The 22,433-nt window shown below is 38.8% G+C and overlaps 2 protein-coding genes across 4 annotated transcripts in view; both read right to left on the bottom strand.

The window, feature by feature from the left end:
• Nucleotides 1-676: 676 nt before the first annotated feature.
• On the bottom strand, nucleotides 677-20,967 carry TMEM237 (transmembrane protein 237). 3 transcript variants are annotated; one of them, XM_080799302.1, is made up of 13 exons: nucleotides 19,220-20,967; nucleotides 17,200-17,231; nucleotides 16,573-16,583; nucleotides 15,489-15,545; nucleotides 14,417-14,557; nucleotides 10,500-10,614; nucleotides 9,584-9,741; nucleotides 7,369-7,492; nucleotides 6,891-7,082; nucleotides 5,046-5,119; nucleotides 4,289-4,382; nucleotides 3,331-3,452; nucleotides 677-1,306 (listed from the first exon to the last, which is right to left on the bottom strand). In XM_080799302.1, the coding sequence occupies exons 1-13, from the start codon at nucleotides 19,256-19,258 to the stop codon at nucleotides 1,239-1,241; spliced, it is 1,227 nt and encodes a 408-aa protein (XP_080655428.1). In that variant the 5' UTR covers nucleotides 19,259-20,967; the 3' UTR covers nucleotides 677-1,238. The 3 variants fall into 3 exon arrangements, 2 of the variants coding, with proteins under 2 accessions (XP_080655428.1, XP_080655429.1); XM_080799303.1 differs by lacking the exon at nucleotides 19,220-20,967 and adding an exon at nucleotides 18,493-18,597; XR_013966583.1 differs by lacking the exon at nucleotides 4,289-4,382.
• Nucleotides 20,876-22,433, bottom strand: part of MPP4 (MAGUK p55 scaffold protein 4) — a gene marked incomplete at its 5' end in the record, with an annotated part of 45,622 nt that continues 44,064 nt past the window's right edge. The window contains one exon of the mRNA XM_080799456.1: nucleotides 20,876-21,430. Coding sequence (XP_080655582.1) covers nucleotides 21,239-21,430 — 192 coding nt within the window. The 3' untranslated portion in view covers nucleotides 20,876-21,238. The remainder of the gene's footprint in view (nucleotides 21,431-22,433) is intronic.

The raw sequence follows: 22,433 nt of genomic DNA, 5'->3' as shown, positions 1-22,433 counted from the left end.
ATTCTTTTCTAAATGGCTGAGTGCTGTTCTGTTGTATGTATATGGCACATCTTCTTTATCCGTTCACCTATGGTTGGATACTTGGACTGTTTCCATATCTTGGCTATTAAGCAATGCCGCGATATACATAGGGGTGCATGTATCTTTCCAAATTAGTGTTTCTGTTTTCTTTGGGCAAATACCCAACAGTGGAATTACTGGATCATAGGGTAGCTCCATTTTTAATTTTTTGAGTAACTTCCACACTGTTTTCCAGTGGCTGCACTAGTTTGCATTCCCACCAACAGCACACAAGGGTTCCTTTTTCTCCACATCCTCTCCAACACTTGTTGTCCATTCTGATAGGTATAAGGTGATTTCTCATTATGGTTTTGATTTGCATTTCCCTGATGATTAGTGATGCTTTTCACGTGTCTGTTGGCCATGTGTATGCCTTCTTTGGCAAAATATCTACTCAGGTCTTCTACCCATTTTTAAATTGGATTAATTGTTTATTAGTGTTGAGTTGTGTAAGTTCTTTATATATTTTGGATATTAACCCCTTATCAAATATATCAAATACTTGCAAATACCTTTTCCCATTCAGTAAGTTGCCCTTCCTTCTGTTGACAGTTTCCTTTGCTGCGCAAAGGCTTTTTATTTTGGTGTAGTCCCACTATGAAACTTCTCAAACAGAAAAGGTACATTTTCTTTTTATTAGTCATCAAGTAAAGCAACTTTCAAGCTGAATTACATTATGCTTATTACATGATACATAACCACAACCACCATGCCAATCTGAAAAAAGATAAATTTCATATTTTAATTTATTCAGTAAGGAGACATTAAAAATAAAGGATTTTTGCTGTCTTCTATCCCACTCCCTAAATTTTATTTTTAAACCTGATGTATATTTTGTAACACTAAAGTAATGGCTGTTTCTGTAGTAGAGCTTTTTAAGATAATGATTATAAATGCAACTAATTTGAGAAAACAGGAAATAAACACCTCACCTGCTGGTTTCTAGCTCATTACCTCCTTTCTCATTAAGACGATAATGCTAGAGAGATTAATGTTTGGTTATGAGTTGCAGACTCAAGTTTTAACATTTTCCATAATCTTGAGAAAATTTTCAGTACTATATAATCAAAAGATCAATTCCAAGTATACCTGTACATATCTTACAAAAATACACTTAAAAACAAGAATAGGAAAAATTCTAAATACTGGGCCATTACTACACTGCAGGTGAGCTGGCATTATGAAGAGGCTTTGAGTCCTTTATCTTTTTCAGGATATTCTTCCACATCAGAGGAGAACATCAACTCTGGGAGAGAAAATGAACAGATCATACTCAGAATGGTTTCCCAGTAACTCAAAAAGAATTTTACAGCTTAGTTTTAAACAGTCTCTCAAAATATTGACATATTTAATATATATAATAGAAAGCCCTCAAGTACAAATAAGAATTCACGATACTGAAATCTGATTTAAAAGGTAGTGAATGAGAAATGGACAAGTTTGAATTTAAAAATGTTCAAGTTTTAAATGTAAACCACTGAAAAATAAAACATATATAATGGAGACAAGATAATAACTCTTTACCAGAAAATTTAAGTCACTTAGACAAGCCAGGTCACTAAACAGCGGAAAGGTCTGACTCTGTAGTGCCCACGGCCATCTACAATGGAGGGACGGACGCAGAGCAAGCATGTGGAACTAACAGGAGGCGTGTGCCAGGATGTCTTAAATGTGTTATCCCACTTAATCAACACAACAACCCAATAAGCAAAGTGTTATCATCCTCAATTTATATTTACTCTTTTTATCTCCATGGAAATAAAATGTTATATGACTCACATGGCCCTAAAAGACAGCAGGATTCTGGAAATACTTAGTAAGTAACATGCGCTTTGTGATTTAGGCTCAATACCACACAAGCCCAGCTGGATCCAGCTTCAATCCCAAGCACAGCACAGAATGGTTTATTAGCTGACATTTTTACATTTAAACTACTACTTAGCATACATGTGTAATTTACCAAAATACTAAGAAATATAGAAAAAGAAGACCTAAGAAATTTATTAAAAGAAAGTCCTTTGACATAAATATTAGATGAAAAATTCTATGAATGACTAAAAACAATGTTACTAAGTGAAAACAAAAAACAGCAAAATATGTAAAGCCTAAGAGACTTTTTAAAAAAATACTTAAAATAAACCAAAGGGAATAAAGCAACAGAATATTCACTGGAGGAACATGAGAATTCTGTTGCAAAAAGGTAAATTCATGAATAAAAATACACCAGATTACATCTTTTGTCTTTGTTTTTACAAATGGAAATATTGGGATGATTCTCAATTCTAAGATTTCTGAGGTTGTAATTAGTTGATCAAATTGCAGTGAAAGGCTCAAGATATTTAACCAATCAAGAATAAAATCATAACCAAAGTCCACAAAATATCAGAGATTCAAGGGTGAAACCGTGGAACATCTGCCAAGAAAACAAACTGACACCCCAAACACAAAGAGTTCTAAAACAGCCCGCTCAAGGACTGTCGGTTCGCTCAGACGACTCCTCTCCTCCTGGTGTTCCAAAAGGAGGCCAGGGACTAGGGGTTAGTAAATCCCCCCTTCCAATGGGCACACTAAAGCTGGGATTACTAAATACTTCATTAGACAATGAAGGATGAAGAACTTGTGCCAGGTAGACGAGGAGGTAAGAATGAATACGTGTCTGACAAAGGCTACATAGTTGAAGCATGATTTATGGCAAACTAAGAGACACTTTGATCAGAAGGAAACAAGGAGAAGCGAAGAGCAATGACTCTACAAAATACCCGAAGGGTTCTGAGAAAAGAAATACCTCTACAATATAAATATACACATGGGTGACAGACTTTCTGTAAATACTTTGAGGCTCCGGCCCTCCTAGACACTCCGTTTCTCTTGGCATTGTTTCACTACTTTAGTGTCACTTCTCTTAGTTATTTTATTTTAAATACATCTTTGTTATCAGAATATCATAATCTATATCCATTAAAAGAACATTTATAAAATCAACAGATTTCATGATATTCTCATATTATTTATTTTTATTTATTTATTTTTAAAAAGATTTAGTTGAGAGAGACCTCTCTCAACTGCACCTCTGGGTGCAAGTGTGCCCACAAGAGTGGGGGGGGGTGGAGTACAGAGGGAGAGAAACTGACTCCCCACTGAGCACGGGCCCATCCAAAAACCCCAAGATCATGACCTGACCACTGAGATCACGACCCAAGCTGAAATCAAGAGTCAGACACATTCAATCAACTGAGCCACCCAGGCACCCCACTATTTTTTTGTTAATACCTTCACTAAGATCCATGCCTGGTCTATAAGACAAAAAAAGCCAAGACAGTCCAACCAAAAGGGCCACCACCAGATTCACCACAATCCACGGCTGGAGAACCTGTTCCTCAACACCTGCTGCCCTAAAGGTATAGAAAATATTCATTAGAAATATCTGCATTTGGGTTCATTTATTTAAATATATCTATTTAATGAACTTTAAAAAAATTAGCAGCCCTCACCTAGAGAAATAACAAGTAAAGCATGAAATAAATATATCCTATATAATTTCCCTATAAAATAACTATACACACATACACACACAGAACACACACAACCATGGGAACAAAGGTTCAAAAGTTACTGAACTCTAAACAAATCTGCTTTATACATTGATGAAAGTGAAAATTTAGTATTGCCAAACAATTTTTCTAAGTTTCCCTTCCAACTACTGTGATGCTACCCATGCCCCTAGCCACTCCGTCAAAAAACACTGCCCCTCTGAATTTTGTGAATTGGACTCCCAACTCGCCTGTGAGCTTCGTCTGACTGGCCACTGATCTGTGGGGGACGGCTCTCCCTAGACTGCTCTCTTTCCAGCATTGCTTGGTTTTCAGACTCCGTCCCAGCTACCTACTCCTACCACTAGGGGATATTAAACCCCCTGACTGGGAGTGGGGGTAGAGGGCTTCTCCAGTGCATTATGTATGACTAATCTTATAACCATAACTTAATAAATCTCAAATAGATTCTTATAAAAAGAATACATTTCATTAAAAATGCAGGTATAAGTAAAAATAGTTATCCACTAACCAATGTAATGGGTATTTTCTTGCCATAATTTTGGAAACAAAAACAGGGCCTCCGATATTACTTATAAATGAGAAATGTAAGAGTGAAGGACAAGAATAGTACCATTACTCCCATTGTTGCTGTTATTATTACCATCAACAATTGCTAATGCTATTGTGAATCTTACCAGAGGCTACCATTAACAGAAGAAGGTGTGTAAAGATGGATTCTGTCACTTGTCATTTGCTGACTCAGAGATAATATAAGAGCAGTAAAGTACACTGAGAAAAAGACAAATGAAATTACTAATAATGTATTTTTAACAACCTAGTTTATTTTGAATTTATAGATCACTGTAAGGTAAAAAATAATCTATACTTTGGGGGATGATGACAAAAGAAATTCATCTGATCAATTTCAATAAGTTAGCTAGCCTTCTTTTATCCTTAAAGAATATGGGTACAGAAAGGTATTTTGAGATGCTCACTATTTCATCATTAGACATTACAAGAACCTAGAAGATATTTTAAAAAATTAAATGACTTACTCAAGGTCTTAAAACTAATTTTATTCCTATTCTCATAATTTAGAACAAAATGTATCCCAAATTATCAAAAAGATACAAAATAGAATTTGTTACTGAAATGCCATGTCAGTTGAATCTGTTTGATATCAAGCAGAAAATACAAAACCAAAACATTAACAAATATAGAACAAATTCAACTTTTAACAGTTATCTAGATCAACCTCTATGGAAAAATGATTCTATCAAAATTATGTCTATCATGTTTTTTAAACTGGAAATTCCACTGAACATCTGTAAGTAATGTTTATAAGTAGTAATAATATAAAATCATTCTAAAAGTAAAATTAAACTTTTCCTGCTTCAAAATTACAGTGTAATTCAAGTATTACATAATTATCAAATGAAAGTATTTACTCACAGAAAGATGCTAAAGCTGTTGGATCCAGGGCAAGGAAATTTCGGATCGCTACTGATGTTTTAGCAAAGTCAATCCTAGAAAATACAAATGCCCCTTGTCACATTGCATTGGTTAAACTCATCACAAAACTGTACTCCCTGGATTATAGTTTTTTCCTTCTCTATTTTTTTTTTAAGATTTTATTTATTTATTTGACAGAGAGAGAGATCACAAGTAGGCAGAGAGGCAGGCAGAGAGGGCGGGGGAAGCAGGCTCCCTGCGGAGCAGACAACCTGATGCAGAGCTCGATCCCAGCACCCTGAGATCATGACCTAAGCCGAAGGCAGAGGCCACATACATTGTATATTATTAAGTTTTAAGTAACTACAGTTTATACTAAATACACATGAAAGAACATCTTATTTACAAAAGCCACATAAAACATGTAACTAGATTAAGCCAACATTGTTTAGGAGTAAGACACTCTAAAGAAACAAATTAAACTTGATCTACAAAATTTCTTCAGATTCTACCTCTTTCTATTACCCGTATCATCAGCAACTTAAGTTGCTATTTTTCTTAATGGGTTGAATTGTGTTCGCAAAGACATGCTGAACTTCTAACCCCTTATTTGGAAATAGGGTCTCTGCAGATGTATTGAGTTAAGATGAGTTCATTTGAAGGCCCTAATTCAATACAACTGGTGTCCTTAGAAGAAGAGACACACAGGGAAGACCACCATATGACAAAAAAGACTGAGGAAGGAGTGATGCACCCACAAGCCAAGGAACTCCAAGGATTGCCAGCAACCTGGAGTTCAGGAAAGGCCTGGAAGAGACTCTCCCACCAGCCCTCCAGAAAGGAACCAACCTCGCCAACACCTTAATTTCAGACTTCTAGCCTCCAGACTGAGAGAGAATAAATTCCTGTTGCTTTCAGCCACCCAGTTTGGAGTACAGTTGGCCCTTAAACCACACAGGTTTGAACTGCATAGGTCTACTTATATGCAGATTTTTTTTCAATAAATATAGCGCAGTACTGTAAATGTATTTTTCTTCCTTATGATTTTCTTAATAATTTTTGTTTTTTTCCGGCTTACCTTTTTATTTTTTTTAAAGATTTATTTATTTGAGAGAGAGCAAGTGTGCAGGCACTGTGTACACACCAGTGCGACAAGGGGCAGAGGGGGAAAGAGAATCCTTGAGCCCAATGTGGAGCTCGATCCCAGAATCATGAGATCATAACCTGAGCTGAAATCAAGAGCCAGCTGCTTAAACAACTGACCCACCCAGGTACCCCCTAGCTTACAACTGAGCCACCCAGGCACCCCCTAGCTTACCTTTTTAGAAGAATACAGTATATAACACATATAGTATACATAACACGTGGTAATTGACTATTTATGCTATTAGTAAGGCTACTGGTCAACAGTAGGCTATTAAGTTCTGAGGGAGTCAAAAGTTATACATGAATTTTTGACTTGCAGGAGGCCGGCGCACCTAACCCGTGCAATGTTCAAGGGCCAACTGTACTTCATTACAGAAGCCCTAGAAAACTCATTCAATACCGACAGTCTCACCTATACCTGACTCAGATGATTTAGAAGATGATATCTGGGGCTGTTTTCGTTGATTAAATTTGGATGAAATTTTAGACTTAGAGTTGATGCTGGAATGGGTTTAGATTTTAAGGATGCTTTCTGAGTTGCCCACCTCCTCCGCCCCCAACAAACAGAAACAGACTGGTTTTAAAATAAAGTCAAAATAATATTAAGATATTATAATTCTATTCTGAAGACTGACGTATTTTGCTCAACATTTCCACCTGAAGAAAAGTTAGAGGGATGTACAGTCACAACAGTCTTACCTGTCAAAAGTTGAAACTGTACTTAGAGCTAAAAGCAAGTAGAGAAGACTCTGGAATGGATATGCTAAGGACTTGTACTGTTGCAGAAGGTTGGAGAGGTTAGAAAGCTGATCTCCTGCTAGAACATATATGAAAACAACGTTCCACACAGCACAGCCAGCCAAGAAGCCATGAGAGAAGAGACCAATCATCCTGAGTGGAAAAGGGTTTAATTATTATACATGTATTACTAAAGTAAAAAGCTAAAATATTTTTTAAATCTCTTTAAATATAAGAATAAAACTCAACATTTCAAAAAAGTAAAAACAAGCCTTTTCTTGGTATGACACTGACAGGCAGATTTAACTACAATTGAATGTGTTTAAAAATTACCTATTGACTATTTTAAGTTGTCAGTTTTTTTAAACAATACTGGGCAATCAACACCTTAAAAGAAAAATGAGAGAACATTTGTGTTAAGTCCAACAAAAGCAGCCACCTGAAGGCCCGGTGGACCGAGAGTGCGACATCTCTGGTCGTCCAGGAAAGCTTCATGTCCATCGACACCTCTATATTTTCCGTGGTCTTTATCAACTCTGAACGATCAGCAGCCTGGAATCGCCCTAAGTACACATTACATAATTATTAACAACTAGCAAGAGACAACCCTGGTCCTGTTTTTATCTTATTTCACACCGTTAGAACCCTGGGACTGAGATTTTGCTGTTTTCTATCTAAAAATTCTCCCTGATCCTGTACCAATTTGAGAAGGCTCTTTTCTTATACTACCTTTTTATCTTTAGGGAAAATAAAGTCCACATACTTTCCTCTCATCCCAAAACAGATGTTAAAGTAACGGTTTTAGAAATCAATTATATTTCATGAAATACAGTAAGGAACTTCCCACTCAGAACAAAGTCTGGAAATCTTTAACATGACATAATCTACAGAAGTCTAATTTTGAGACTTTGGAAGTTTATTAAAGTTTAAATGTCAACACAACAAAGCTAAGTCGATGTCTGAAAACCTTCAAATTTCTTAGGAAAAGATGCCAGTGTGTGCGGCATGGCATTCTGTGATGACAGAGAAGAAAAAGGTTGTTTCACAAACTTGAGAAGACTGCTGTGACAAGCATCAGTCCAAGTGTCAGCACAGCCACCCGGTGTGCACAGAGCTTTCTCCTTGTACTGGTCATGAGGCTCCTCCTTGCAGATCTACCAATGGACCTCAGGAAGCAGGGAAGGTTCCATTTCAATTACCTTTGCCAAATCTGGCTGCCAAGTATTTGGGAGGATGAAAGAGGTGTAACACCTAATTTTTCCTAAGAAAAGACAACTTTAGGCAGACAACAGGTGCCTTTTATGGTCAGTTATTCTAGTAGGGCAGTTGCTGAGCTAAGGCAAACGAGAGTGAAAATGAGGACTGAATGATGCTGCTTGTAAACAAATATTGTAAACAAATATTGCTTAAAAATGAGGACTGAGTGATATGGCTTAAAAACAGAAGTAAATTAAATAGCAACACAATATACTAGTCAAAGCACGTGACCAGAAGCCATGAAACCTCCACTCAAGTCCCAGTCCCGCACTAACCAACTGTGAGACCCTGGTGAAGGCAGCCTCCCGGGATCAGAAGTTTCTCATTGGCCAAGAACTTGAAGATCCCTTAGATGACATCTTAGAGAACAGAAATTCTAAAATGGTATAGATGAAATCGAAATTGCAAATTTTTAGAACTAATGTTTATGGCTCATTGAGTTCTTTAGGCAGCATACTCATAGTATATCCATGGGATACATATAGTCATAATCATGCTTTATGTATGTTTTTCTTTTCTTTTTTTTTTTTTTTAAAGATTTTATTTATCAGATAGAGATCACAAGTAGGCAGAGAGGCAGGCAGAGAGAGAGAGAGGAAGGGAAGCAGGCCCCCCGCCGAGCAGAGAGCCCGACGCGGGGCTCGATCCCAGGACCCTGAGATCGTGACCCGACCCAAAGGCAGAGGCTTTAACCCACTGAGCCACCCAGGCGCCCCTGTATGTTTTTCTTAAACACTGGAAATGCAGTCTTATAATCCATGCACACTATAAAATGTCAGAACCACCTTCCAAAAGAATCTGGAGGTATAAGGTTGTAATTCTTATTTAATATTGTAATACCATCATGTATCTTCTCTCATTTATTTTTAATTATAAAATTTATATCATTACCTGCCCCACCACCACCACCACCACTAATTGTGAAAAACTGGTAAAGTACAAGAATAAAGGAATGGATTAAGTGGGGGCTGGGGGGGATTTTCTAAATCACCCACAATCCCATAACCCAGAAATAACCAGCATTAATTTTTTGGCACATTTCCTTCTAGTCTTTTGTCCTACACGTTTTTCTGTAGTTGAGATCAAACTACATATGTGTGTGTTTTTCATTAAATCTTCCTATGAAATGAAAAATTCTCCCTAAACATTATTTTTAATGGTGCAGATTTTATTCTATAAATATACCATATCTGACTGAAATCATACGCCTTCTATTTTATATTTATGTTGTTTCCAGTTTTCACTCTCAAGAATATGATGATCAGCTTTGTGTATAAATTTTTGTCCATATCTTTATTTTATCCCTAATTCAGATCTCCAGAAATATAATTCCTAAATCAAAGGATACCCTTGTGTAAATCCCAGAAAGCTCATGCTCCAAAACTGGAATGACTTACGGCTTTTTTCCACAAACACTTTGCCTACAGGCTGGCTAACTCCAGTGGGTGCAGTGAATACGGACTGTTGTTCTGGGCCACTTCGCTCATCAGTAATTATGTCTTCATCTTCAACGCCTAGTTCATTGGCATACTGTAATTCTGCTGGCTGGGTTTTCCTGTCATCAGGAAGAATGTAAGAAAAACGGATTATTGTTGAATTTTTACAGACCCAAATACCTGTAAAAGAGCCCTGGACTTGGGAGTCAAGAAATTTGGTTTTTACTTAAATGGATCTGTTCTTAACTGTTACGTGCAGCAAGCCACATACATTTATGTGGGCCTCAGTTTTCTCATCTGGAAAATGAAGTGACTAAATTAGATTTTTTAAGGTTCTTTCTAAACTTAAAATGATAGGATTCTATATAAATACTGATCACAATATATAGGGTTATTTCTAAATACAAACCATAGTGTTATATAACTCCCAGTGTACTTTTTTAAACTATGCCATTCTATTTTATTCACAACTTAATTTTCTATACTAAAATACACTTTTATTTATTGCTGAAATAATCATAACCTGAATTCTATTATCAGAAATACATCACAATAGCCTACTTTATTAATATTATCTTCTAATTTCAGTATCTTTTGTATTTAATTTTTATAATATTATAATATTTAATATTACTTATGTAATATTTTCTCTTGATGTTCCTCTTTTTTAGAGAGAGCTCCTAGGGTCCTTAATTAAATGCAGTATCTTACTTCTTCGGTTGCTTACTCTCCTCAAATTTATCATTAGTTGGTTTAACTGATATTTTTGTAATCCCACTTATCTTAGAGTGTTTAATAAGACTTAATCAAAAGGTACCTCTGAATTAAGTAGCACAGTATCCCTGAAGAATATTTAGAAGAACAAATAAATTCTTACTTTGTCTTCCTTCGAGGTTTTTGAATAACTGTCTCTTCAGCCGGCTCCACATCAATACCATTTTCATTTCGTAATAAAGACGAAGTCTTCTTTTGGGTTAAGGAAGTCTCCAATTCTGAAAATAAAGTAGATTAAATTTTCAAATGACTATCATGTAAAAAGAAAAGTAATATATAAAACTTTTATGACAAGGTAACTTTAAAAATTTTAATTAGGCCCCAATTTTTTCACCACTTTACTAATTTTTATAATTTTATACCTCTAACACCAAAAAAACTGAAATTGTAATGCCAAAAAATATAGAAAAAATTAAATAATCCAACACCCGGAGCACTGGGAGAGACCCCAGATTACCTGCAGTTCACCCAAAGGACTCATGGGACTCAGAAGTCATTATACTCACAAGTCCTTACAGTCAGTTACAATTATTAGAGGGAAATGACATAAAGCAAAATCAGCAAAAGGAAAAGGCATATGGAGCCAAGTCCAGAGGAAACCAGGTATAAGCTTCCAAGGGTCCATTAATGGAGTCACACAGGATGCGCTAATTCCTCCAGCAACAAGCTGACATGTGTGACACTTTCTCTACCAGGGAAGCTCATTACAAACTCGGCACCCAAGGCTTTTATTGGCACCTAAACACAGAGGCACCCCCTGCGTCACACATACCAAAATTCCAGACTCCCAGAAGCAAAGCAGGTGTTCAGCTTAAATCATATTGTGTACACAAATGCACAGTAAATTGCCCTTATAAATTAGGGAAGTTTTGTATCAGTGTAGGAACTATTTACCAGCCAAGTTCCAGAAGCCAGTAAAGAGGCAGCCCTGCAGGCAGGCCTTTCTAACAAGAGCAGTTTCAGGCCTGCTATGTTAACTCCTTCCTGAGCACAGGGTATCAAGTTTAAGTAAGTCAATGGAGACTCCTCGTGATGCTAGCTAATTCCTCCAATCTGAAAATACTGGCAATGGCTTCCTGGAATGTCCTCAAAGCCCCCAGAATTCTATTTTAATAAAACACTTACAGCTAAAACTGGAAATACAATAGAAGTTGAGCCTACCATAGTCATCCCAGAACAAAACAAAGTAAAACTAAAAACACAGAAATCTATAAAGCTCTACCTGCACAGGTGGGTGCATTCTGGAATGACCATGACAGGTGCTCTTTGGCCCAGAACTTAGTTGGGTCCTGAATTTTCTAAAAATGGTCAACTCATTTCTGTAAATACATTTTTCAGCCATCTTGATTTTCACATTTGTACCCTCACTGAGTTAACTCAGATGGTAGTTTTAATTCAACTATATTTACTGCCAGTGATGAAATAAATCATAGAAATAAATCATGAAACTATCTGAGCCTCGTTTCTCTCTTTTTCCTCTCTTCTGCCCAAGCACTGGAGTATCCCACTTCAACTTGCCTCTAAAAACTGAGCTCCATTCTATGGACTTTCCAGTTTCTGCCCTCTCTTTCTGTAATTCTTTCATCCAATAATTTCATCCAATCAGGACTCACTATTTTCTTTTCTTTTTTTTTTTTTAAATATTTTATTTATTTGACAGAGATCACAAGTAGGCAGAGAGGCAGAGAGAGAGAGAGAGAGGGAAGCAGGCTCCCCACTGAGCAGAGAGCCCGATGTGGGACTCGATCCCAGGACCCTGAGATCATGACCTGAGCCGAAGGCAGCGGCTTAACCCACCGAGCCACCCAGGCGCCCGGGACTCACTATTTTCTAAGAGACTAAGTAAGTGGTCAGGGAAATTATTTTGTAACAAATCATTCATCAGGGACTGATGTATAGGAAAGAGCTAATCTCCCTATCTTTATTCCTTCCCTTTATTTTACTCTAATGAAACCCACTGTCTTTCTTCTAATTACTATAAAAGTCACAATACTCAATATATGAAAAATTAATAAACTATAAATGAAGAAAGGAAGACAATAAAAATCATCCCTATGGGCACCTGAGTGGCTCAGTCAGTTAAGTGTCTGCCTTCGGCTCACATGATTCCAGGGTCCTGGGATCGAGCCCTGCAACAAGCTCCCTGCTTAGCGGGGAAACTGCTTCTCCCTCTCCCTCTGTTGCTGCCCCTGCTTGTGCTCCCTGTCAAATAAATAAATCTTTAAAAAAAAAAAAACCATCCCTAATTCTTCCTTCCAAAAAATCTAATGCTGTCAACACTTTGCTATATCCTTCCATTGTTTTTACTGTATATATAGATGCATATAAATGTGTTCTGGGTAGAATTGTGTACCCCCTGAAAGGTACATTCAAGTCCTACCCCCCAGTCCCTGTGAATGAGACTTCATTTGGAAATAGGGTCTTTGAAGCTATAATCAATTTAGGGTGAGATCATGGTAGATTAGTATGGGCCGGAAATCCAATGACTCACATCCTAACAAGAAGAGCAAAATATGGGGGCACCTGGGTGGCACCGTTGGTTAAGCAGCTGACTCTTGGTTTTGGCTCAGGTCGTGATCTCAGCATCACAAGATCGAGCCCCGCATCAGGCTCCACGCTCAACACGAAGTCCGCTTAAGACTCTCTCTCCTTCTCCCTCTGCCCCTCCCCCTGCATGTGCACATGCACTCTCTCCCTCAAATAAATAAATCTTAAAAAAAAAAAAAAAGAGAGAGCAAGATATGGACACAGAAGCACATGGAAGGATGTGAAGACAGAGGTACAAAATGGGGTTAAACTGCCACAAGCTAAAGAACAGCAAGGACTGCCGACAAGCACCAGAAGCTACAAGAGGCGAAGACGGAGTCTTTCCTAGAGCCTTCAGAGGGGGAGTGGCCCTGCGGACACCTTGATGTCAGACTTCTTTCCTGTCAGACAATAAATTTCTGTCGTTTTAAGTTACTCTGTTAACGATAATTTCTTATGGCACCTGGGAAATTCATATAACATATTTTATAAAAATAGGATCCTTAAAAAAAAAAGATCCATCGATATATACTATTATATATGGATGATGACTCAACAGTATGTTACTTATGGTTTTCTACATCACTATTTACCTTAATTCTTTTAACGGGGGACGCCTGGGTGGCTCCGTTGGTTAAGCGTCTGCCTTTGGCTCAGGTCATGATCCCTGGGGGCCTAGGACTGAGTCCTACATTGGGCTCCCTGCTCAGCAGGGAGCCGGCTTATCTCTCTCCCTCTCATCTGTGTGTGCTCTCTCTAGCTCTCACTCTCTCTCAAATAAATATATATATTTAAAACAAAAACAAAACAACAAAATAATCCTTTTAACAGGTGCTTGGTTTTTATTAAATAGATATGACTTACTTAGCCAGTATCACTTTGTTAGCTATTATTGGTTGTTGCAGTCAACATCCTTTAATTACGGTAGCTATTGTCATTACTTCTATTCCTAAAAGTTCAGACAGGTTATACCAATTTATGCTCCTATCAGCAGTATACGAATGTACTCCTTTCGCATCAACACTTAGCTAACACTTTTGAATTTTATATGCTGAAAAAACCATTGCCAACTGATGGTATTTTGTTTACCTTGTGAGTAGTGCCTGGAACAATGTAAGACTCAATAAATGATGACTCTTCTTTCATTGTATTATTGTTAATGCTGAATCTATCCTTACCCCACCAATCTGAAATGTCCATTTTGATCATATACTCAATTTTTATACACACCAAGTTCCGAACTTTCTCTTTTAATCCTGAATTTGTATCCCTTCCCTCACAATATATGGACATATGACCCAAAGAGACCGCCTACAGTGTTCTTGACTTAAACTACTGGAGTTACTCGAATAGTAAAAATTTTAATTAAAAAAAACAACAACAACAACAACAACAAAGGGGTGTGGGTGGGGAAAAATGGAAACAGAGAAGTTTTTAATCATACCCCCCAAATCCCAGCTACTATTACAACCTAACCTTGGTTTCTTCACATACCAAGAGGTAGCCTCGTCCTCTTCTGTCTCCTCTGAACAGGAGCTTCTTCTGGACGCTCTGTGGATTCTTTAGTTGGCGGCTCACCGCCCTCAGAGGGCCTGCGAACAGCAGCCTGAACAAGCCCTTCCAAAGAAGCACTACCTACAGAAAAGCAGAGTGGGAAAACACAGGACAATTTGAGCAGAGATCACTGAGCCTCAAAAAGATGAAAAAAAGGGAACTGGAACGCTTCCTAAGTGATGATTAACTTTGTTAACTCTTTGCCTATAAGGAATTGGTCTTAACCCACACTTGTATCACATTTTAAGTTATAATAAATTCAGTACTTGCTATATCAAATCAATCATCAAAGTTTCTTTTTACTATATCACTACATACAAATCCTGGTATTTTCACATCTTAAGACTTGTAAGAGGCAGCAGGTAGAGTGAAAGGACCAGTTAGAACTGAGTTTTCAAGCCTAAGTGACCAGGAGAGTGGGGAATTCCATTAACAGAAATCTGTGAGAGGTAAAAACTGATACACTGCTGAAGGTAATGATGAATTTTGAACATGGTGAGTTTAAGTTACCGATGAAACATCCAGGATTACTAGTGGATTAATGAAGACAAAAAGAAGTTCACAGAACCTACTCATTACAGAACCTCTAATACCTGGATGATATGGCCCTGCCTTCAGACTCTTGCTTTCATGAAGAAATGCTCTAAGATGAGGGATCCAAGGACCTTGTGTCCAGTATCCCATTCAAAGGTCTGGAACCAATCATAGCCTAAGACAATTTATGTTGTCTAGGGTTTAAAGACCAAAGAGTCCATGAATGGTGTAGAAGTCAGAGTTTAAGTGGCACAATCCTTTATTCCATGAATGCTTCTAGACACCCTTCAGGCTGCCCACAACCTTAGTCCTCACCAGCACTGGGAATCCCATTACTTTAAACTGACCTTGATTCTGTCCTCAACTGAGCAGGGACTTGGGACTGCTGGGGCCTTGCCTCTCCCTGACCTGTGATATCTGTCATTCCTGAAGTCCTGGAAAGATTTGTGATCCCACACAAAAAAGAGCAACATCTTACCTGGTGTGTTTTTTGTTTTGGGCTTCTTTTTCTTAGGACGACTAAGTGGAATATCACCTACAAAACAGAAAAAAAAACAACAGAAAAGTCTGCCTAAAATTCAATGCAGAAAACAATCCAAAGGAACTTTTAGTAGGGAAGACCCTTCCCTCTCTTCCCTAGGTCCAGCCAACTTTAGGTCTTTAGGTCTCTCTTCCCTAGGTCCAGCCTACACATTAGGGGAAGAAGACAAGAAAATGACAAATTCAAGGGGTGCCTGGCTGGCCTAGTTGGTAGAGCAAGTGACTCTTGATCTCAGAGTCCAGGGTTCAAGCCCCATGTTGGGCGTGGAGCCTACTCAAAAAAAAAAAAAAGAAGAAGAAGAAGAAATTGACAAAGTCAAAGAAAGCCTAAAGCAAGGTGCCAGTAGCTCCATGTTGGTCAATAATATTAGAAACTGTGACATTTCTAATATCAGAAAAGTGGGCTCACAAAATACTCATCTGATCCCCTATACTTCCCACCCTCTTGCACTTAGATGTGGAGGCCTGCGACTGGTTTGGGCCATATACTGTGAGCAGAAGCAATATGCCAAAACACTGAAAGAGCCAGATTTTTCTTCCTTTGCTGAAGCATGATAAGATGGCAGAAGCACAGAATGAAAGCAGCCTGAATCACTACAGCATTAGTGAAGAGTGGTGAAAGTTGCCCTCGATCGCTGCCACAGTGAACTCTGCATCAACCAGAAATAACCTTGTATGATATAAAGTTGGAGATTTTGAGACTAATATAGCATAACCCAGTCCATCCTGATTAAATGAGACAAAAGAAAATGTCGTCTCTATTATAGAACTATAAATTAGCCAGTGGTTATGTTCTGGGTGACTCCATTCAAGAATGAGTCAAATATCAGTCACACAACTAGTGTTATATATCAACCCTCATTTTAAAAAAAGGGAGTCATAGGAGATTATTTTGATAAAAGAATATTGCAATATTATAAATTATACCATTCAGATTCAACTTTAAGAAAAACATTAAGGAAAAAAATTAATTTTTGAACTCCAAATTTTAAAAGTTTTACATTAAGAGTGAACTAACTCACCTTGATTAGCACTTTATATGCCACCGACCCAATTTAATTAGGAAAAGACAAAAAAAGAAACTATTAATTAGAAATCTATTATATTGTCAGACTGATAACTGACATCATTATAAATTTAAAATAAGATAAGCTTTCACACAACTAGTTTATAAACTAGCTTATTCTTTATAAGTAAAAAGCTCATAAAGCTAATAATCCTAATATTTTCTGAATTTACATATACATATTTCCTACTGTCTATTCATAAAGTGGATTAAGCAGATTAAGAATTCTTATTTTGTCACTGATTAAAATCAGCTTAAGCTCTGAGGAAACTATTCTAGCAAACAAAAGAGGATCAAAAGTCTGATAAACAAGACATTAAAATATTCAGAATGGATCCATTATCTTACTATGTTGACATTCAGGCTTTGAAACAAAATATTTAATCACAACCATTATCCTAATATTCAAGGATTTTTTTTTTTTACCTTTGAACTTTTTTTTTACCTTTAAACTTTTAGGAAGACTTTTCAAGAAGTCTTCTCTGAATTATTATAACTTTGCAATAGTACTAGTCAATTTTTTCACTTTATTCATTTTGCATTTTTAAAACTCAGTAATAAAATTACTGTAACTTATTTTTACCTTGGCACAGGTGGAAGGGCTCGTGGAGGACGCTATGGGGAGAAGAAAATTGTAAGTAAAAGTCTCAGAACATCTTTACTTCATGTACATCAAATCTTTTGGTAACCCTGTTCATCAAATGAAACCTAGGAAGTACTTACGAGAATCAGATGGGCAATTCTAAATTTGTTCTACCATTTCTAAATTTCATATGAAATTCCTTCCTTCCTACACTCCTTTCTATCCAGAGGCCGGGCTCTGTTCTAAGGACTACAGATACATTAATGAACAAAATAAAGAAATCCCTGCTTTTATGGTACTTCCGTTGTACTGATTAAGTATTAGAAGATATACACACACACACACACACACACACACACACACACACACACAAATGAGGATGTGGAGTGCTTCTTCAGTTTAGGGAAATCTCTCACAGATATTTGAGCTGAGTCCTGAATAAGAAAAGAGACAAAAGGGAACAAATACAAAGCCTTTCAGCAGAGATAAAAGGTTTCAGATAAAAGGCCAGTAAGGCTGTGGCAGTTACCAAGGGTAGGCAGGGGCCAGATAAATTAGGCTCTTGAAGACAAAGGAAGATTCCAGATTTTGTTTTAATTCAATAAGAAGCCAATGGAGGTTTTAAACCACACAGTAACATACTTAAAAAAAAAAAAACAAAAAACCCCACTGTGAATACAGCATGAGGAATGCGTTTTAGGGCAGAGAATTTTAAAAAAAACACATACACCTTACAAATGATACTTTAGTATATGTGCTGCCGAAGCGAGCACTACAAAATGATACTTTACATGAAAAGTTGTGTTTGCAGTTCAGAGCGATGACAGTTGAGAAGCATTCTGAAATCTTTCAAAATAAAATACTAACAGAAATGCCTTGAAATCCGCTTAATGCTCCAAGTGTCTCACGCTGCTTGCAGAGGACACGGACTCAAAAGGGTTCCACTGCGGACACTCTTCTAGTTCGGTCTACGACCGTCCCATTTAGCAATCCATTCGTTCAGTGTAGTAATACCAATGCTAAGAGGTTAGGACAAAGCAGGCTGTCTTAACACTATCCGGTCGTTAAAATTACAACTGGAAAAGAACAACAGTCCTAAAAAGAACTATGGCAAAGATGCCACGGATCGCGTTCTGTCCAAGGACTGAGCTCACACGACACTTAGCCATTTCAAAAGTCCCGCAAAAATGACGTGTCACCCAGCCACAAGGCCAACCTTTGAGCCCTCAAAAGTCCGACGGCTCGCCTGAACCCAAAATCCTAATAATTCAACTCTAACTAAGGCCCGCTTACCACCTGCTTCTTTCCCATTCTGTCTAAAGCCGGGGATCCCGGCAGCCGCCGGCCGGCAGGCGCCGGGAGCTCCCAGCCCGCCCCCCGCGGGTTCCTGCCGACGCCGACCGCGCGCAGGCGCTGTGCGTCATCGGACTGCGCGGCACCGGCGGCGGCGGCGCTCCGCCCCCTTCCTGCAAGGGGCGGGCGAGCGCCAGCCGTGGGATCTGGTCGTGCCTTTGCGGCCTAGCTCTGCGGGAAAGGGGACGTCAGAGTGGGGGCTGACATGCCCGGGAAGAGAGATTACAGCGGGCGTCGGGGAGCAACCACGGTTCTACCCATGGTTTCCCAAGGGGTTGCCGTGATGTGTTCGAGAGAGGCGGGAAAAGACCATGATGAAAAAGCCTCCACTCGGAAACTGCGATCTCTTTCCTGGGTGACCTAGTTGGCTGTCCCGAACACCCGGGGGCGGGGAAGGCGACCAGAAGAGGCGTCGTCATAGCAACACGGACCTCAGGCCCCCGGCAACTTCACGCCCGGGTCCTGGCCTCGGAACGAACTTGAAGCGCCCGCTGGGGTGCAAGCCTGTGAGCACCGAGGGGGCGGACGCGCAGACAGCACGAGCACGCCTCTCCCTCTGCGACCCCCAGCCCTGCGCACCGGCCCCGCCCCGGGGGCAACGGAGGCGTTAGAGCAGCTCCCTCCGCCTCCGCCACTTCCCGTGGCCGAAGCGCCCCTCACCGCTCACCGGGAGGGCCTCCAGCCGAAGCCCCGAGTCCGCCCTCATGGCGCTCTCCCCGCCGGCCTCTCTCAGCGCAACCGCCGGCGCCCCGAGCCTGGCTCCCCGCGCCCCCGCCTCCGGGACCTGCGAGAGGCGGGGACGTGCCCGCGTCTGGTTAGGCTGCAGCTCGGGGACCAGCTCTCCGCCGGCCTTCGCCGGGCCATGCCCCGCCCTCCGAGGCGTCAGAGTTCGGGAGGGGCCGGGTTAGCCCTGCGGAAGGCTTCGGGAAATCGCTCTTTTCCAGCGGTGACGTAATGAATCAGGGAGGCAGCCGAGGGCCGGGAGAGACCAGGTACCGCTAAAATCCAAGCGTGCAGCTGGTACCAAGAACGGATGGTCAGCAAGGCCAGGAATGCCTGGAAGAACCAGGAGCTGATAATCACTAGAACCAGGTCTGGAAGGGCTAGGGATCGATTAAACTCCTTTAAAAGGACTTGTGTAGCAAACTCAGATTCTCCAGACGCTGACTCTTCTATGCCTGACTGCATTCGAAAGGCAAGCTGCCGACTAATCTGAACAAAAGAGACCCTTCCACTGCGTGAACATAATAAGCCGTAAGCGCCCAGCTGACCCCTGCCAGACTGAGTTTTCCTCCAACTAGGCACTCACTGACTGACTTGGCGTTGGTTCTTTTTAACTTCTTACCCTGTATCTCGTTTATTGTGTGACTTTGTATTTCTTATGTGGCGTATGTGAAGCCAAGTTAAACGGGTAGTGAAATGTCATTCAATATGGAATCCTACACCTGTTAAAATTCTGTAAACCTGCTTTATGAATGAATAAAGCTGACTTTGAGGAAAGACACAACTCATGCACAGCCTTCGTAGGGTGCTAGAGACGCCCCCCATCCCCCAAGCCCAATATTTCAGGATGGATATATATTGACACAGACGAATAACAGATTTCTTCCAGTTGTGTGTGTGTGCGTCTGCCTGTGTGTTCATACAGGCAGTTCTCAAAATTTCACCGATTGCTTATCCTCCATCTCTGTAAATCAAGCTTGGAAAAGCTTTTTCTCAAAACAACATAAATCAAATCCAAGTTCATGTATTATTAAAAGTGACTTAATATTCTTTGGTTGGGTTTGGGGGGGTTGGGTTTAATTTTTTTTTTTAAAGACAATCACTTTAAGCAAAAAATAAAATATTTTGAAGTATGCACTTGGTTTGTTTTATAGTTAAGAAAGAGATTGTTGGGGTAAAAGGATGGTGTGGATATGAGGAACATTAGAGAATGATGCAGAAGACAGATACAGGGGCAGCAAGATTGACTGGAAGTCTCAAGACCTAGGAAAGAAAAAAAAAGACTTCCTGGAATAGCGTTCTCATCTTATGCTTTTCTCAGATATGAGTCTCTAGGACTAAAGTCAATTGCCCTTTCCTAATTTAGGCATGATGTGGATATTGGCTTTTAGGCAAATTAATGATTGTTACGACTCTGATCAGAAGAATAATTTTTTCCTTGTAGAACTGATGTATAAATGATGACAGCAGTGCCATTTCTGTAAGTTTTCATGTTAGATGTGAAATGTGTACCTTAACTCTTTTTTCTTACCGAGTCAGTCAAGTAGGCACTTTTTGGAAAAGCCATTTGCATAAAACAGAAATTTCATGCGGTTAAATACAGTTTCTGAAATTAAGTACTACTTATTTTATTTAGAGAAGCTCTCTTATCTGAATTATACAAAGACCATACAAAATCTATAAAAGGTTTTCATACTCAGTGGCTTAACATTGTTTGTATTCTTATCATTGCTACATATGAGGTAAAGGAAAACATTTTGTTTCCTGAAAGCCAAGAAGGTAACTCTATATGTATACAATGCAAATTTTTTTTTCAAATAAGATTAATTAACAAACTGCACCACATTTACATTTGCATATGCTATAATGGGGCAAATACTGCTGTTTCAGGTTGCAGCCGTTACTCTAGAGCTCTGTAATAGATGAATATTGTTAAAACTCCAGCATTTAGCAGGAGGCTTCCTTAAGACTCAGTATCCGAGGAAACCCACGTTGCGGGTACCCACTGAGGCTCCTCCTGAGCCTTCTGAATGGCAGACACCAACTGGGCACATGCATCTTGCAAGTTGTCATTCACAATCACATGATCAAAAAATTGGCCAAACTGTGCTTCCATTTTTTGGGCTAAATCCTCCATCTCTTGTAGATCTTCATCCTTTATGAGAGGTAGAAAAATACGGATAGCACAGACTTAATGAGATAAATAGAAATGATACACAATTTGTTTTGCTGTTACGCTCAGTTGTGAAGCTATTGATAAAAACACTTAGGTCAAGTAAATGTCCTCTATTCTAAACCACAAAATTTATGTTTTCTATCTTTAGCCTTACTTAATGTTTCCCTGGTCAAGGTTTTGCAAAACAAAGAAATGGTAGCCAGAACAATCCCCTCAACTTTCCATTTGGACTTAAATTATCTTATTCTATTACCTAAACACTCGAAGCTTTCAAACTGTATAAAACAAAACGTAACAAAAAAAAAAAAAAAAAAAGAGAGAGAAAGAAAAAGGGAAAGGAAAAAAATTTATCAGTTGAATATAAAACTTACACATAAATTTCAAGGATGAACTTTTATAAGGTAAAATAACAGTTCCTAAAATTAAATACTGGTAAGAATGACATTATTTTGCCACTTTCAGCATGAGTATAGTATGACCTGGTTCTATTGAATTAGATACACCCTAATTGTCCTTTGCTTTCATGATGACATGACCTAATTCACCTTTAATATTGTCTATTTCCACTATTGTGAAATGCTCATTTAATGAAGGTCAGGTGACCTTCATTTGACACTATGCATTAAACTCATTGCTGTTATTTTCTTATTTGTCCACAACAATTAAAATAGTACAACTTGTTGCCTGTACAATCATAAACACATATACAAATGCAGGCACTGAAATGTTGTGACAGTACTCCTTTATAAGATGACCATGCTTGTGACCCAGAAACAATTTTGTTAATTTGTTTAGATCACCATAAAAATGAGAACACAATTGTAAATGCCCGTAAAATTCAGAGAATATATCCATGGACTCCACTGTCTGAAATGCAAACTAAAGAATCAGACTTTCATAGAGTAATCACAAGAATTATGAAGATAGAATTAATAACAAGGGATTATATAAATATACCTCTTGCTCACTTCAGCAGCACATG

Source organism: Martes martes (genome assembly GCF_963455335.1).
Source record: "Martes martes genome assembly, chromosome: 3".
NCBI classification, from domain to species: Eukaryota; Metazoa; Chordata; class Mammalia; order Carnivora; family Mustelidae; genus Martes; species Martes martes.
The sequence above is the reverse complement of the archived record's forward strand: the minus strand, read 5'-3'. Positions and strand labels throughout refer to the sequence as shown.

Bases quoted from the DNA above. Each gene is read 5' to 3' on its own strand.
- TMEM237 (XM_080799302.1), bottom strand. From the start codon at position 19,258: ATGAGGGCGGACTCGGGGCTTCGGCTGGAGGCCCTCCCG. The intron at 7,083-7,368 runs GTGGCTGCTTTT...TTTTCCACTCAG, and splicing joins TCGGTCCACCGGGCCTTCAG to GATGATTGGTCTCTTCTCTC. The intron at 1,307-3,330 runs GTATTAACAAAA...TTTCTCTCCCAG, and splicing joins AGGCATGGATCTTAGTGAAG to AGTTGATGTTCTCCTCTGAT.